The sequence below is a fragment of the Nycticebus coucang genome, chromosome 12, assembly GCF_027406575.1.
Source record: "Nycticebus coucang isolate mNycCou1 chromosome 12, mNycCou1.pri, whole genome shotgun sequence".
NCBI lineage: Eukaryota > Metazoa > Chordata > Mammalia > Primates > Lorisidae > Nycticebus > Nycticebus coucang.
Genome location: NC_069791.1, coordinates 28180174 through 28192852, shown reverse-complemented (window position 1 = coordinate 28192852; position 12679 = coordinate 28180174). Strand labels below are relative to the sequence as shown.

At 44.6% G+C, this 12679-nt stretch overlaps 1 protein-coding gene across 11 annotated transcripts in view; it reads left to right on the top strand.

Moving 5' to 3' along the window:
* Positions 1–2174: 2174 nt before the first annotated feature.
* DNM1L (dynamin 1 like) overlaps positions 2175–12679 on the top strand; it is a 59915-nt gene continuing 49410 nt past the window's right edge. For 5 of the 11 annotated variants that reach the window (XM_053556943.1, XM_053556942.1, XM_053556939.1 and 2 more), the window contains exon 1: positions 2222–2440. In XM_053556943.1, coding sequence (XP_053412918.1) covers positions 2339–2440 — 102 coding nt within the window. In that variant the 5' untranslated portion in view covers positions 2222–2338. Of the gene's footprint in view, positions 2441–12679 lie in introns of all 11 variants that reach the window. The other 6 variants (XM_053556945.1, XM_053556944.1, XM_053556941.1 and 3 more) reach the window with 3 other exon arrangements.

Below are 12679 nucleotides of genomic sequence, written 5' to 3'. Positions count from 1 at the left end.
CCCTAGCTGCTGAGCTTTAGGTACCAAACCAAGATATGAAATTTTTATAACACTATTGGATCTTCAGGTGTTAGCTTGTTTCATTTGTTTGTTAAAAAATATTTAATAAGCGCCTACTATTTTTCCTACTGAAAAATCAAGTTGCTCCAGGGCTACTGTGCACAGCTGTGCAGGTAAATGGTATACACTGTAGTTGTGTAGTTCACAACTTCCACTACTGTAAGTGGTCCTTGCCTTCATGGAGATTAAATCTAGTAACTTCTAGGAGGTCTTTAGCTTCTATCCTCTTCCTCGGACTGGAAAAAGTGCTTCTATTATGCACTCCATAATATAGTCAGTCATAGCACCTACCCAGTTATTTATAATAGTGCCATCACTTGGGCGGCGCCTGTGGCTCAGCGGGTAGGGCGCCGGTCCCATATGCCGGAGGTGGCGGGTTCAAACCCAGCCCCGGCCAAATTAAAAAAAAAAAAAAAATAGTGTCATCACTTGTCTCCTGTGTTAATTATAAACTCAGAGGGGACTGAGATTAAGTGACCATCTTGTTTGTCACTTTCTAGGGGCTAGGAATGCCTAGCCACTATATTAAAGGTGTCAAAAATCCCTGTCCTCTAGGAGCTGATAATCTATTAAGAGGAGAGATAACACAAGTTCAACACTAGCATATTAAGAGAAAAAGTATGGGAGAGGCCTTTCCTCTCATCTGCTCTAGGTCTTGCTCAAATGCCAGCATTTTAACTTAGAGATAGGAAATCTTTGAAGGTTTGGAGAAGAGAGATACTATTTGTCTAAAAAGAAAAACAACATTTAGAAATAGAAAACTAGGTACAGGCAGCGCCTGTAGCTCAAGGAGTAGGGTGCAGGTCCCATATGCCGGAGGTGGCGGGTTCAAACCCAGCCCTGGCCAAAAACCACAAAAAAAAAAAAAAAAAGAACTTTTTTTTTAAAAAAAAAAGAAAACTAGGTACACTTAGCAAAAAGCAAGTAAGGCAGTTATCAGATCTCTACTTCACCAGGAATAAGGACATAGCAAATAAAGATTTACAAAGAACATAGAGATTTACAAGGCCCTTAATAAGGGCTCAGCTCTTCTTTTCTAATACTCTAATAGTCTAAGATTTTTTTTTTTTTTCCAGAAAGAGCCTCAAGCTGTCCCCCTGGGTAGAATGCTGCAGCATCGCAGCTCACAGCAACCTCCAACTCCTGGGCTTAAGTGATTCTCTTGCCTCAGTCTCCCAAGTAGCTGGGACCACAGGCGCCAGGCTATTTTTTTTTTCTTTTTTTTTTTTTGGTTGCAGCCTTCATTGTTGTTTGGTGGGCCCGGGTTGGATTCGAACCCGCCAGCTCTGGTGTATGTGGCTGGCGCCTTAGCTGCTTGAGCTACAGGCACCGAGCCTATTCTAATATTTTTTTTCTGAATACTTTTTTTTTTTGAAGACAGAATCTCACTCTATTGCCCTGGGTAGAGTGTCATGGTTTCACTGCTCACAGCAACCTCAAACTCTTGGGCTCAAATAATCCTTTTGGCTCAGCTTCCACAGTAGCTGGGACTACAGGCACCGGCCAGAACACCTGGCTATTTTCTTCTGTTTTTAGTAGAGACGGGTCTCACTCTTACTCAGACTGGTCTCCAACTCAAGCAATCCACCTGCCTCTGCCTCCGCCTCCCGGAGTGCTAGGATTACAGGCGTGAGCCACCGGGTTGGCCAATCCGCGTGTTTTAAACTGGGCTGCTTTTGCATGTTTGCAAATAGCAATCCATACATTTTAGTACCAGTGTACCGACCTTTGTGTAGCCGTAGCTGGGCCGCCCGTGGTTATGTTATTCGTTAAGCCTTTCTATCTCGTTTTTTTTTGAGCTAGCTCCTCATAAGGAAATGATACTCTGGATAATCAAGAGAAAGGTCGCTGTACTTAACACATATTTACACTGACATTTTCACATTCATCATACCCTGAGGACAAGCATGAGCGGATCTTTTCCCTCCTACTCTCCTAATTTCAATCCTAGCCTTTGGATAGAAACCGGGGATGTATCCCCGCCCCCAGCACCCTCCCTCCCTGCTCCGGCCCGCCCTGCCGCGCAGCCTTCTGGAAGCGGTAGGCAAGCACATGCCTCCTACCAAAACCACAACTCCCGGCAGGCTGTGTTCTTCCCACCCTCCCCTCGCGGCGCAAGGCCTGCCGGGAGGGGGCAGGTAGCGGGAGAGCCGGGTCCAATGGGTGCCGGCTCCCGAGGAGAGGGAGGAGGAGAGGAGGAAGGAGGCGACTTCTGGGCCCCGGCCCCATTCATTGCAGCGGCGGGGCGGGCGGGGGGGGGTCTCGTGTCTTCTGAGTCATGGAGGCGCTAATTCCTGTCATCAACAAGCTCCAGGACGTCTTCAACACCGTGGGCGCCGATATCATCCAGCTGCCTCAGATCGTCGTAGTGGGAACACAGGTGAGGAACGAGGGCGGGGTTCGCGCAGGCCAGAGTCCGGGACGCGGGCCTGGTCTGGGCTGCGGCAGTGCCCTCTCCTGGGTCAGCCTTTGCGGCCTGTGGGAGGAGGGCCGTGGTGGGGACCCCAGAGGGGTCCCGGCTCCGTTGCGCCGGCCCGCCCCGGGCTGCCTTGCGCTGAGGCGGAGAACCCCGGGTCCGGCCCGGCGGCGAGGGGAGGAGCCGGCGCAGCAGGCCCGGCGGGCCCCGGAGGTTGGGAGGGGGAAGGATGGGCCGGCGGCGGAACTGGAGTCCGCTGGGACCGGGCGCGGCGTGGTCCTCGGGCCGCTGCTTCCAAGGGCACCTGGGGGACACGCAGGGCACCCGGGGCCGACCTGGGCTCGCGGTGGGCTGGCTTGTGCGCGTGGAGGTGTTCTGTTTCCCTCCTAGCCTTGCCCAAGGGCTGCAGGGTTAGTTTTGGAACCCCGCTATCTAGGCTGACAGGCAGGCCACTATGCATTGCCAGAGTGTTTTCCTGCGGTGTAACCGCTCCAGGTTTCGAGAACGCTGCCCAAAGCAGCGTTTAAAAAACAAAAAATCCTACTTGTACCTGAAGTTCTGTAGATGTTAGATACCTGATTTTTCTGTGTAGGCTGTGGTTTTGTCTTTCACAGTTTTGTGATCGTGACCTAAATTGGGCATCAGGTTGTGTGGCCTTTTCATGTTGGATCTCATAGATAACTCATTTTTTTAGGTGCAGAAATGTTGAGAAAATGTTATTTCTAACGTGACATAAGTATAAGTTTCATTTTCTTTGCTGCTGTAACTAGAGTCAGTCGTAGGATTTTTATTAGAGTTCAGAGAAACAGATTTTAGAGATTACTTAGTATATTGATTTTAAGTGCTTTCATTTCTTCTTTTTTTCTTTTTTTTGGAGACAGTTTCATTTTGTCCCCGTGGGTAAAATGCCGTGGTGTCACAGCTAACAGCGAGCTCAAATTCTTGGGCTTGAGCAATCCTCTTGCCTCCACTTTTCAGTTTAGTATCGACAGGGTCTTGCTCTTGCTGGGGCTGTTCTCAAACTCATGAGTTTGACGTCCCAGTGTGTTAGGATTACAGGTGTGAGCCACTGCACCTGGCCTTTATTTCTTAATAGTGTCTTTTCTGTGGAGAAGGTAGTGGTTTCCCTATCATTTTCCATGAGGTGCCTCGCTACATCTTGCTACAAAATAGAAGTGTAGGGTGTAAATATTATAAGAAGAAATGTAATGTTCACAATATTAGTGTATATCCAAATACTGCAAACATCATAGACCATTGAGATCCTGTACATTTTTTTTTCTTGAGACAGAGTCTCACTCTGTAGCCCTGGGTAGAGTGCCATGTTGTCATAGCTCACAGCAACCTGAAACTCCTGGGCTCAAGTGATCCTCTTGCCTCAGCCTCCGGCCTGTGCCACCACCCTTGCTCTTTTTTCTATTTTTAGTAGAGATGGGGTCTCATTCTTGTTCAGGGTGGTCTTGAACTCCTGTACTCTAAGGGATCCACCTGCCTGGGCCTCCCAGAATGCTAGAATTATAGGCATGAGCCACCGTGCTGGCCTGACGTCCTATACTTTTTCTAGCTTTTAAATAGTTAAACCAGGGCTGGGTGTGGTGGCACACTCCTGTAATCCCAGCACTCTGGGAGACTTATGCAGGTGGGTTGCTTGAGCTCCCAGATTGGAGACCAGCCTTAGCCAGTGTGAAACCTCGTCTCTGAAAATAGCCAGGCGTTGTGGCAAGCGCCTGTAGTCCCAGCTACTTGAGAGGCTGAGGCAAGAGAATCACTTGAGCCCAAGAGTTTGAGGTTACTGTGAGCTATGACTCCATAGCACTCTACGGGGAGGCAAGAAAGTGAGACTCTTTCTGAAAAAAAAAAAAAAAAAAAAAAAAAAAAGAAAGAAAGAAAAGTAAATAAGTGAATAGTTAAACCACAAAAAATTATCTTAGAAACAAATTTCTTTGACCTGCTATAGGTGGGATTGGTATTAGTACTCAATCCTGCTTCTGTATTCTATTATTTGTAACAATATTTGTAATAGGTGACTGAGAACCAAAAAGAATAAATTATGAGAATATTTTTCATATTGTTCAGTCTGGGACATGTAATTGGTGCTCCACAAACATGTAGTATTTTGAATGAATAAATGCTGCTCTCACTCTAAGTAACATTTTAAAACATGGGGATTTTTATCATCAAAAGTGATCTGCTGGGCGGCGCCTGTGGCTCAAGGAGTAGGGCGCCGGTCCCATATGCCAGAGGTGGCGGGTTCAAACCCAGCCCCGGCCAAAAAAAAAAAAAAAAAAACCAAAAGGAAAAAAAAAAAAGTGATCTGCTTTTGTAAATAGAATCAGGAGATGATATAAATTAAACCTTCCTTGTAATTTGGAAGTGTTGCTTAGTTGCAGATGAGAAATTTTCCATATACTTGAAAATAAATTCTCAGTGCTTTTTGAGCATGAAACAGTAAAAGAATCGGGGCTATAGTATGTCAGCATATTTTAAAATTAAGAAGGATTTTTCTTATACAAAATAGTTTATTTCAGTCATTAAACCTGCTGACAAAATAGAGAGGGCTAGGGGATCCCGTCCTTATGAAAACTATTAATAGGTATTAATGAAAACCATCCTAAGGAGTGACAGTTATATGCCACATTTGCATGTTGATCTTTGAAATTTCTCACAGGATTGGTTTTTCCACTTGTTTTAAGAAGATTAATCTAATCTATTTTTTTTTTTTTTTTTTGAGACAGAGACTCACTATGTCGCCCTTGGTACCTTGGTAGAGTGCGTGGGGTTATAGCTCATAGCAACCGCAAACTCTTTTGCTTAAGTGATTCTCTTGCTTCAGCCTCCCAAGTGGCTGGGACAACGGGTGCCTGCCACAATGCCTGGCTATTTTTTTTTGAGACAGAGTCTCCCTATGTCGCCCTTGCTATAGAGTACTATGGCATCAAAGCTCACAGCAACCTCAAACTCCTGGGCTTAAGTGATTCTCTTCCCTCAGCCTCCCAAGCAGCTGGGACCACAGGTGCTGCTACAATGCCTGGCTATTTTTTGTTGCAGTTGTCATTCATTGTTGGTTAGCCGGCCCGGGCTTGGTTCGAACTTGCCAACTTCAGTGTATGTGGCTGGTGCTGTAACCACTGTGCTAGGGGTGCCAAGCTACCTAGCTATTTTTTGGTTGCAGTTATTGTTGTTTAGCAGGCCCGGGCCAGGTTCAAACCTGCCAGCTCCAGTGTATGTGGCCGGCACCCTAGCCGCTGAGCTATAGGCGCTGAGCCCAATCTATGTTCTTATTAGCTGAAATTCAACCTTTTATTTTCAAGACTAGAAACACTTTTCTTCAATGCAAGGAAAAAAAATCTACTTACTTTGAAAATTAGTATATTAGTGAGACTCTTCGAATATTAGTATTTAGTATATTAGCACCATAACTTTGTGATGTCTTCCATTTTTACTCTTTTGGTGTTGTATAACATATATTCCACACATAGCTCACATTTATATTTAATACAGTGATGTGAGTTTCAGATATGCGAATGTTCATTACTTAGTTCTGACTAGTAAACTCAGTGACATTGATGTCTCTATCTCACACATCTATACCTTAAGTGGTAGCCCATTCCATCTTGTTGAACTTTTTTTTTTTTTTTTTTTTTTTGTAGAGACAGAGTCTCACTTTATGGCCCTCCGTAGAGTGCCGTGGCCTCATACAGCTCACAGCAACCTCCAACTCCTGGGCTTAAGGCGATTCTCTTGCCTCAGCCTCCTGAGTAGCTGGGACTACAGGCGCCCGCCACAACGCCCGGCTATTTTTTGGTTGCAGTTTGGCCGGGGCCGGTTTGAACCCGCCACCCTCAGTATATGGGGCCAGCGCCTTACCGACTGAGCCATAGGCGCCGCCCATCTTGTTGAACTTTTTAGAACAGGTATTGAACTTAAATGTGTATAGGAATTACTTTGGATCGATTGCCTGAGTTCATGAGTTCAAGATCAGCCTGAGTAAGAGCGAGACTCCATCTCTAAAAATTAGCAGGGCGTTGTGGCAGTCACCTGTAGTCTTAGCTGCTTGAGAGGCTGGGGCAAAAGGATGGCTTGAATCTAAGAGATCGAAGTTGCTGTGAGCTATGATGCCACAGCGCTCTACCCAGGGTGACCAAGTGAGACTGTCTCAAAAAAAAAGAATCACTTTGGAAATAACTTTCCTGGATCCTATCCCCAGATTTGGATTTTGTAAGTCTAGGGTGGTAATTCTGATGGTTCATAAATTCCTAATTTAAAAAGTATGCTAGTTAATTGTTAAATTTTAAAATGTATGATCCTGGAAAAAGCAGGAATAATTCAGGAAAGTCGATCTAGGGTATACCACTATTCAACACCATGTGATTTGGTGGCATTCTTGTTCCAACAGGGGCGTCCAACCTGTGGCCTGTGGGCCGAATGTTGATTTTGTGTGGATTTTTTTTTTTGCTTATCTGTGGCATAAGATATCATGAAAAGTATCCACAGACCTCTTTTCTTTATCAGCTTTCCTTAGTTTTTGTGTATTTAATATGTGGCTCAGGGCAACTCTTATTTTTCCAGTGTGTGGCAGAGAAAAAAAGGTTGGACTCCCAAAATGTCACTTCCCAGGCACCCTTTGCCATCCTTAAATTTTATTTTATTTTATTGTTTAGAGTGCTGGTAGAGTGCTGTGGTGTTACAGCTCACAGCAACGTCCAACTCTTGGGGTTAAGTGATTCTCTTGCCTCGTCTCCCGAGTAGCTGGGACCACAGGTGCCTGCCATAACACCTGGCTATTTTTTGTTGCAGTTTGGCCCGGGCTGGGTTTGAATCTGCCACCCTCGGGATATGGGGCTGGCGCCCTACTCACTGAGCCACAGGTGCCGCCCCATCCTTCAATGTTTTAAATTTTGATTTCTTAAATTGCCCAAATAATGCTTACTTGGAGGCTAGAGACTTGGAGGAGTTGAGGAGAGGGAATCATGTTTATAGCTGTCAGTTATTCACATTTTTTATGATTTAGCTAAATAAATTGCTTTCCTCTTTCTCTAGCTGAGATCGTCTATGTGGAAAGAACAGAGAATGGGGAGAGAGAAGGTTGATACTTTTTAGACCATGGTGTACTTTGCAGGTGGAGAAGGAGATAAGACTTAAAACAACTTTTGTGACTCAACTTGGGAAATTTAATCACTATTTCTTAAGTTGAGAATTGGAAAGGGGAGCCCTCCAGGTACGTAGTAATCCAAACCACCACCCAGTACGGGCATCCTAATGCAGATGACATTAACTTGAGACTGGCTTTGTGTTGCTAGTGATGTACTTTTCCTGTTTATTTATTTATTTATTTTTTTGTGACAGAATCTCACTCTGTTGCCCTGGGTAGAGTGCCAGTGCTGTGGCATCATAGCTCACAGAAATCTCAAACTCTTGGGCTCAAGAGATCCTCCTGCTTCCCAAGTAGCTGGGACTACAGGCATCTGACACAATCCACTGATAAATTTTCTATTTTTCATAGAGACAGGGTCTCACTCTTGCTTAGGGTGGTCTTGAACTCCTGAGCTCAAGCCATCCTCCCACTTTGGCCTTTCATAGTGCTGGGATTACAGGCGTTAGCCACCACACTCTGCCTAGTTTAGCTATTTTAAATACCCTAAGATTAACATTCCTAAGAATATTTTATTTAGGGAGCACTTATTCTATATTATATTATAGAATGAAGAGTTTCCCAATTAGAAAAATTTAAAAAGAGAAAAATATTTTATTTAAATTAAGTGAAGCGAATATTAAGGAAATGGTTCGTAAATTTAAAATTATTGTTTATTATTTTTTTTTTTGTTGCAGTTTGGCTGGGGCCGGGTTCAAACCTGCCACCCTTGGTATATGGGGCCGGCATCCTACTCACTAAGCCACAGGTGTCGCCCCTTCAAATTATTTTAAAATAAAAGTTAAGGCCGTGCCCATAGCTCAGTCGGCAGGGGCGCCGGCTACATACACCTAGGGTGGCCGGTTTGAACCCAGCCTGGGTCTGCTAAGCAACAATGACAACTGCAACTAAAAAATGGCGTTGTGGCGGGCGCCTATAGTCCCAGCTACTTGGGAGGCTGGTGCAAGAGAATCGCTTAAGCCCAAGAGTTGGAGGTTGCTATCAGACATGATGCCATGGCACTCTACTCAGGGTGACAGCTTGAGACTCTGTCTCAAAAAAAAAAAAAAAAATAAGAGTTAAGAAATTAAAAACGGGCTTGGTGCCCATAGCTCAGTGGTAAGGGCGCTGGCCACATACACTGGGCCTGGGGGGTTTGAACCCTGCCCGACCTGCTAAACAACAATGACAACTACAACAAAAAAATAGCTGGGCGTTGTGGTGGGCTCCTGTAGTCTCAGCTACTTGGGAGGCTGATACAAGGGAATTGCTTAAGCCCAAGAGTTTGAGATTGCTATGAGCTGTAATGCCACGGGACTGTATCGAGGGTGACAAGACTCTATCTAAAAAGAAAAAGAAATTAAAAACAGTACATTTGTATCTGTTATGTTAATATCAAAATAAAGAATTGAGAGGTCTGTCTTCTGTAATGAAGAGTGGAAACTTACAAGTTAAGAAGTGAATCTGACTTGCTTATGTGGCATGAGTGAACATTTATAATTCCTAACCCCCAACTGATGATCTAGATATCAAGGAAAAAAGTCTGAAAATATAACAGCCCTTTCAGTGAAAGGCTACCTCTCAAAATATAAATTCAAAACACTAAAAAAAAATCTCAGTACAGGGCAGTTTAAAAGAAACTAAAAGGTGACACTGAGAGCAGGCACACAGATCTTTAGTTTCTAAATACAGTACAGGATATAGAATCAACCTTGGAAGTAGGTGGAGATGAAAGAAGCTGAAGAGCTTGGAGTACCAATACAGCCCTGTTTTCAGAGTAAGCCAGCAATGATTTTTGCCACTTTGGAACCCCCAAGCTACTCACCTTCCTGGAAAGTATGTGGACCCTGGGTATTTAAAATTATTGGGGAAGAACAAGCAATAAGCTAACCAATTGTTGAAGAAGCCAACACTGTAATACTGAGTCCAGGTGAGAGGTAAAATAAAGCAGATATGTTTTATTTGGTCTTCATTGTGTTGACACACACAGTATTAAAAAGAAATGATTTAGGGTGGTGCCCGTGGCTCAGTGGGTAGGGCACCAGCCCCATATACTGAGGGTGGCAGATTCAAACCCGGCCTGGACCAAACTGCAACAAAAAAAATACCTGGGCATTGTGGTGGGCGCCTGTAGTCCCAGCTACTCAGGAGGTTGAGGCAGGAGAATCACCTAAGCCCAGGAGTTGGAAGTTGCTGTGAGCTGAGTGACCCCACTGCACTCTACCAAGGGTGATAAAGCGAGACTCTGTCTCTATAAAAAAAAAGAAAGAAAGAAATGATTTAGGGAGGCGCCTGTGGCTCAGTCAGTAAGGTGCCGGCCCCATATACCAAGGGTGGCGGGTTCAAACCCGGCCCCGGCTGAACTGCAACCAAAAAAAAAAAAAAAATAGCCGGGCGTTGTGGTGGGCGCCTGTAGTCCCAGCTACTCGGGAGGCTGAGGCAAGAGAATCGCTTCAGTCCAGGAGTTGGAGGTTGCTGTGAGCTGTGTGAGGCCACGGCACTCTACCGAGGGCCATAAAGTGAGACTCTGTCTCTACAAAAAAAAAAAAAAAAGAAATGATTTAGTTGCCACTGTTTGCAAATAGTGAAAGGCCTTAGATTTCTGGTTTTTCCTTAAAGGAAAAATATTAGAAAATTTGACAACACCGGTCTGTGTTCCCAATGGATGTGAATAATGCCTGCTTTCAGAGGGTCAGCCAATATCTACTTAGCCACAGCTCCCACTGCACCCAGTCATCTTCCCTGAACGCCATTTATTATCACTTACGTGTTGCTCTTCTTTTTTTTATTGTGAAGAGAGAGCTTTTGGAGGACCGTTGTTAGAAATATTCTTTTATTTTTAATGTGCAAAGGAAATGTCAGAGGATTGCAATCCGATGACATTTTTAAGGAAACCACTTCCTTTTTTTTTTTTTTTTTTGTAGTTTTTTGCTGGGGGCCAGGTTTAAACCCGTCACTTCTGATATATGGGGCCGGCACTCTACTCCCTGAGCCACAGGCGCCACCCATGTGTGTTTTATTTTATTAAAAAAAATTGGTTATTCCATTCTGCAGATTTACATTTAGGCAAAATTAATTAAATCTGAGCAGAGAGATCAAGTTAAAAACAGATGACAACCAGAAAATCTTGCTGAGATCACAGGAATGAAGACAATGTGTTAAAGTTTTGGTTTGAATGTATTGATTTTTGATGGAGTATTAGCTCACTTATTTATAATCTCCAAGTGTTAGCATCTGTGCCTATTAGGCAGAGATTTATTTTAACAACACCTTAACCAACTAGGTGGGATTTAGGAGCTGTATTTTCCAATAAATGACTCAGTCCAATTCTGAAACGATGAATGCAGTTCCTGCATGTATCATCATATGCACATGAGAGCTGCACTGGAGTCAGGCATGGAGTCTGCAGGTAGTGTCTCACGTGCTGTTTGAGCTACATAGTCATCATAACAATGTAGCGTCTATAATTCCTCTAAGTTACAGGTTTCTTGGTTTGTAGAAGCATTCAGTGAATCATCGTGCTGCCAGAGTTCACACAGAACCAGTCAGCGTCCTTCCCATCCATCTTTTTTTTTTTTTTTTTTTTTTTGAGATAGAGTCTTATTATGTTGCCCTACATAGAGTGCAATGGCATCATAGCTCACAGCAACCTCAAACTTGGGCTCAAGCAATCCTCTTGCCCCAGCTTCCTGAGTAGCTAGGATTACAGGCGTCTTCCACAACATCTGGCTAGTTCTATGTTTAGTAGAGATGGAGGTCTCGCTCTTGCTCAGGGTGGACTCTAATTCCTGAGCTCAGGCACGAGCCATTGCACCCGGCTCCTATGCATCTTAACATATGTGTTTCATGATATAGTAGGCCATGGCATATTAAGTGTCAGGTGGAAGTTTTACCAGTCACAACATACCTGTAATCTGTGTATTTCATTTCTGGAGTAACCTTGGTCACACAAATGTCTTTTGCATTTCATTGCCTCAGAAGTGAAACCGGCATATTGATGTCAAAATTGGGACCAGTATGATCAGCTGTGCTTGACTCCAGGTGCCCTTCTTTGGCTGCTGGCTGCTCCCCTATCTGGCCTGGCTGTGTCTAGTTGGGCATTAGGCTACTGACCAGGATAGGGTCCCTGTGCCCCAGCAGTGCCTCAGGCAGCTGAGCCACAGAGCCCCTATACCTGTTTTTGTTTTTTGTTTTTTGAGACACAGAGCTCACTAAGTCACCCTTGGTAGAGTGCTATGGCGTCACGGCTCACGGCAGCCTCAAACTCTTGGGCTTAAGTGATTCTCTTGCCTCAGCCTCTCAAGTAGCTGGGACTACAGGCACCTGCCAATGCCTGGGTATTTTTTTGTTGTTTTAGCTGGCCCATGCCGGGTTTGAACCCACCAGCCTGGGTGTATGTGGCTGGCGCCCTGCCCACTGATCTATGGGTGTCGCCTTATACCTGATCTTTTTTTTTTTTTTTTGTAGAGACAGAGTCTCACTGTACCGCCCTCGGGTAGAGTGCTGTGGCGTCACACGGCTCATAGCAACCTCCAGCTCTTGGGCTTACGCGATTCTCTTGCCTCAGCCTCCCAAAGAGCTGGGACTACAGGTGCCCTCCACAACGCCCGGCTATTTTTTTGTTGCAGTTTGGCCGGGGCCGGGTTTGAACCCGCCACCCTTGGGGCTGGCGCCCTACTCACTGAGCCACAGGTGCCACCCTACACCTGATCTTTTTAAATTAGCAGAACAGAAATGACTGAACAAAAGAACAGAATAAAGTTTTTTAAATTATATTATCCTTCATTTCCTGTCCAAGATAGTATGAAATAAAATTGACATATTACCTGAATTGCTTATACTGCAGACTTAGTACGATAGTACTTTGAGCTTTCAAGCAGAGCTGGACATTAAGCTAATATAGGCTACTTGTGTGGAAGGGGAATGCGGACGTAGTACATTTCTATAATACATTTTCTTTCTTTTTCTTTTTCTTTTTCTTTTGAGACAGAGTCTCACTCTGTTGCCCTGAGTAAAGTGCTGTGTCATCATCATAGCTCACAGTAACCTTTTGGGCTCAAGGGATCCTCTTG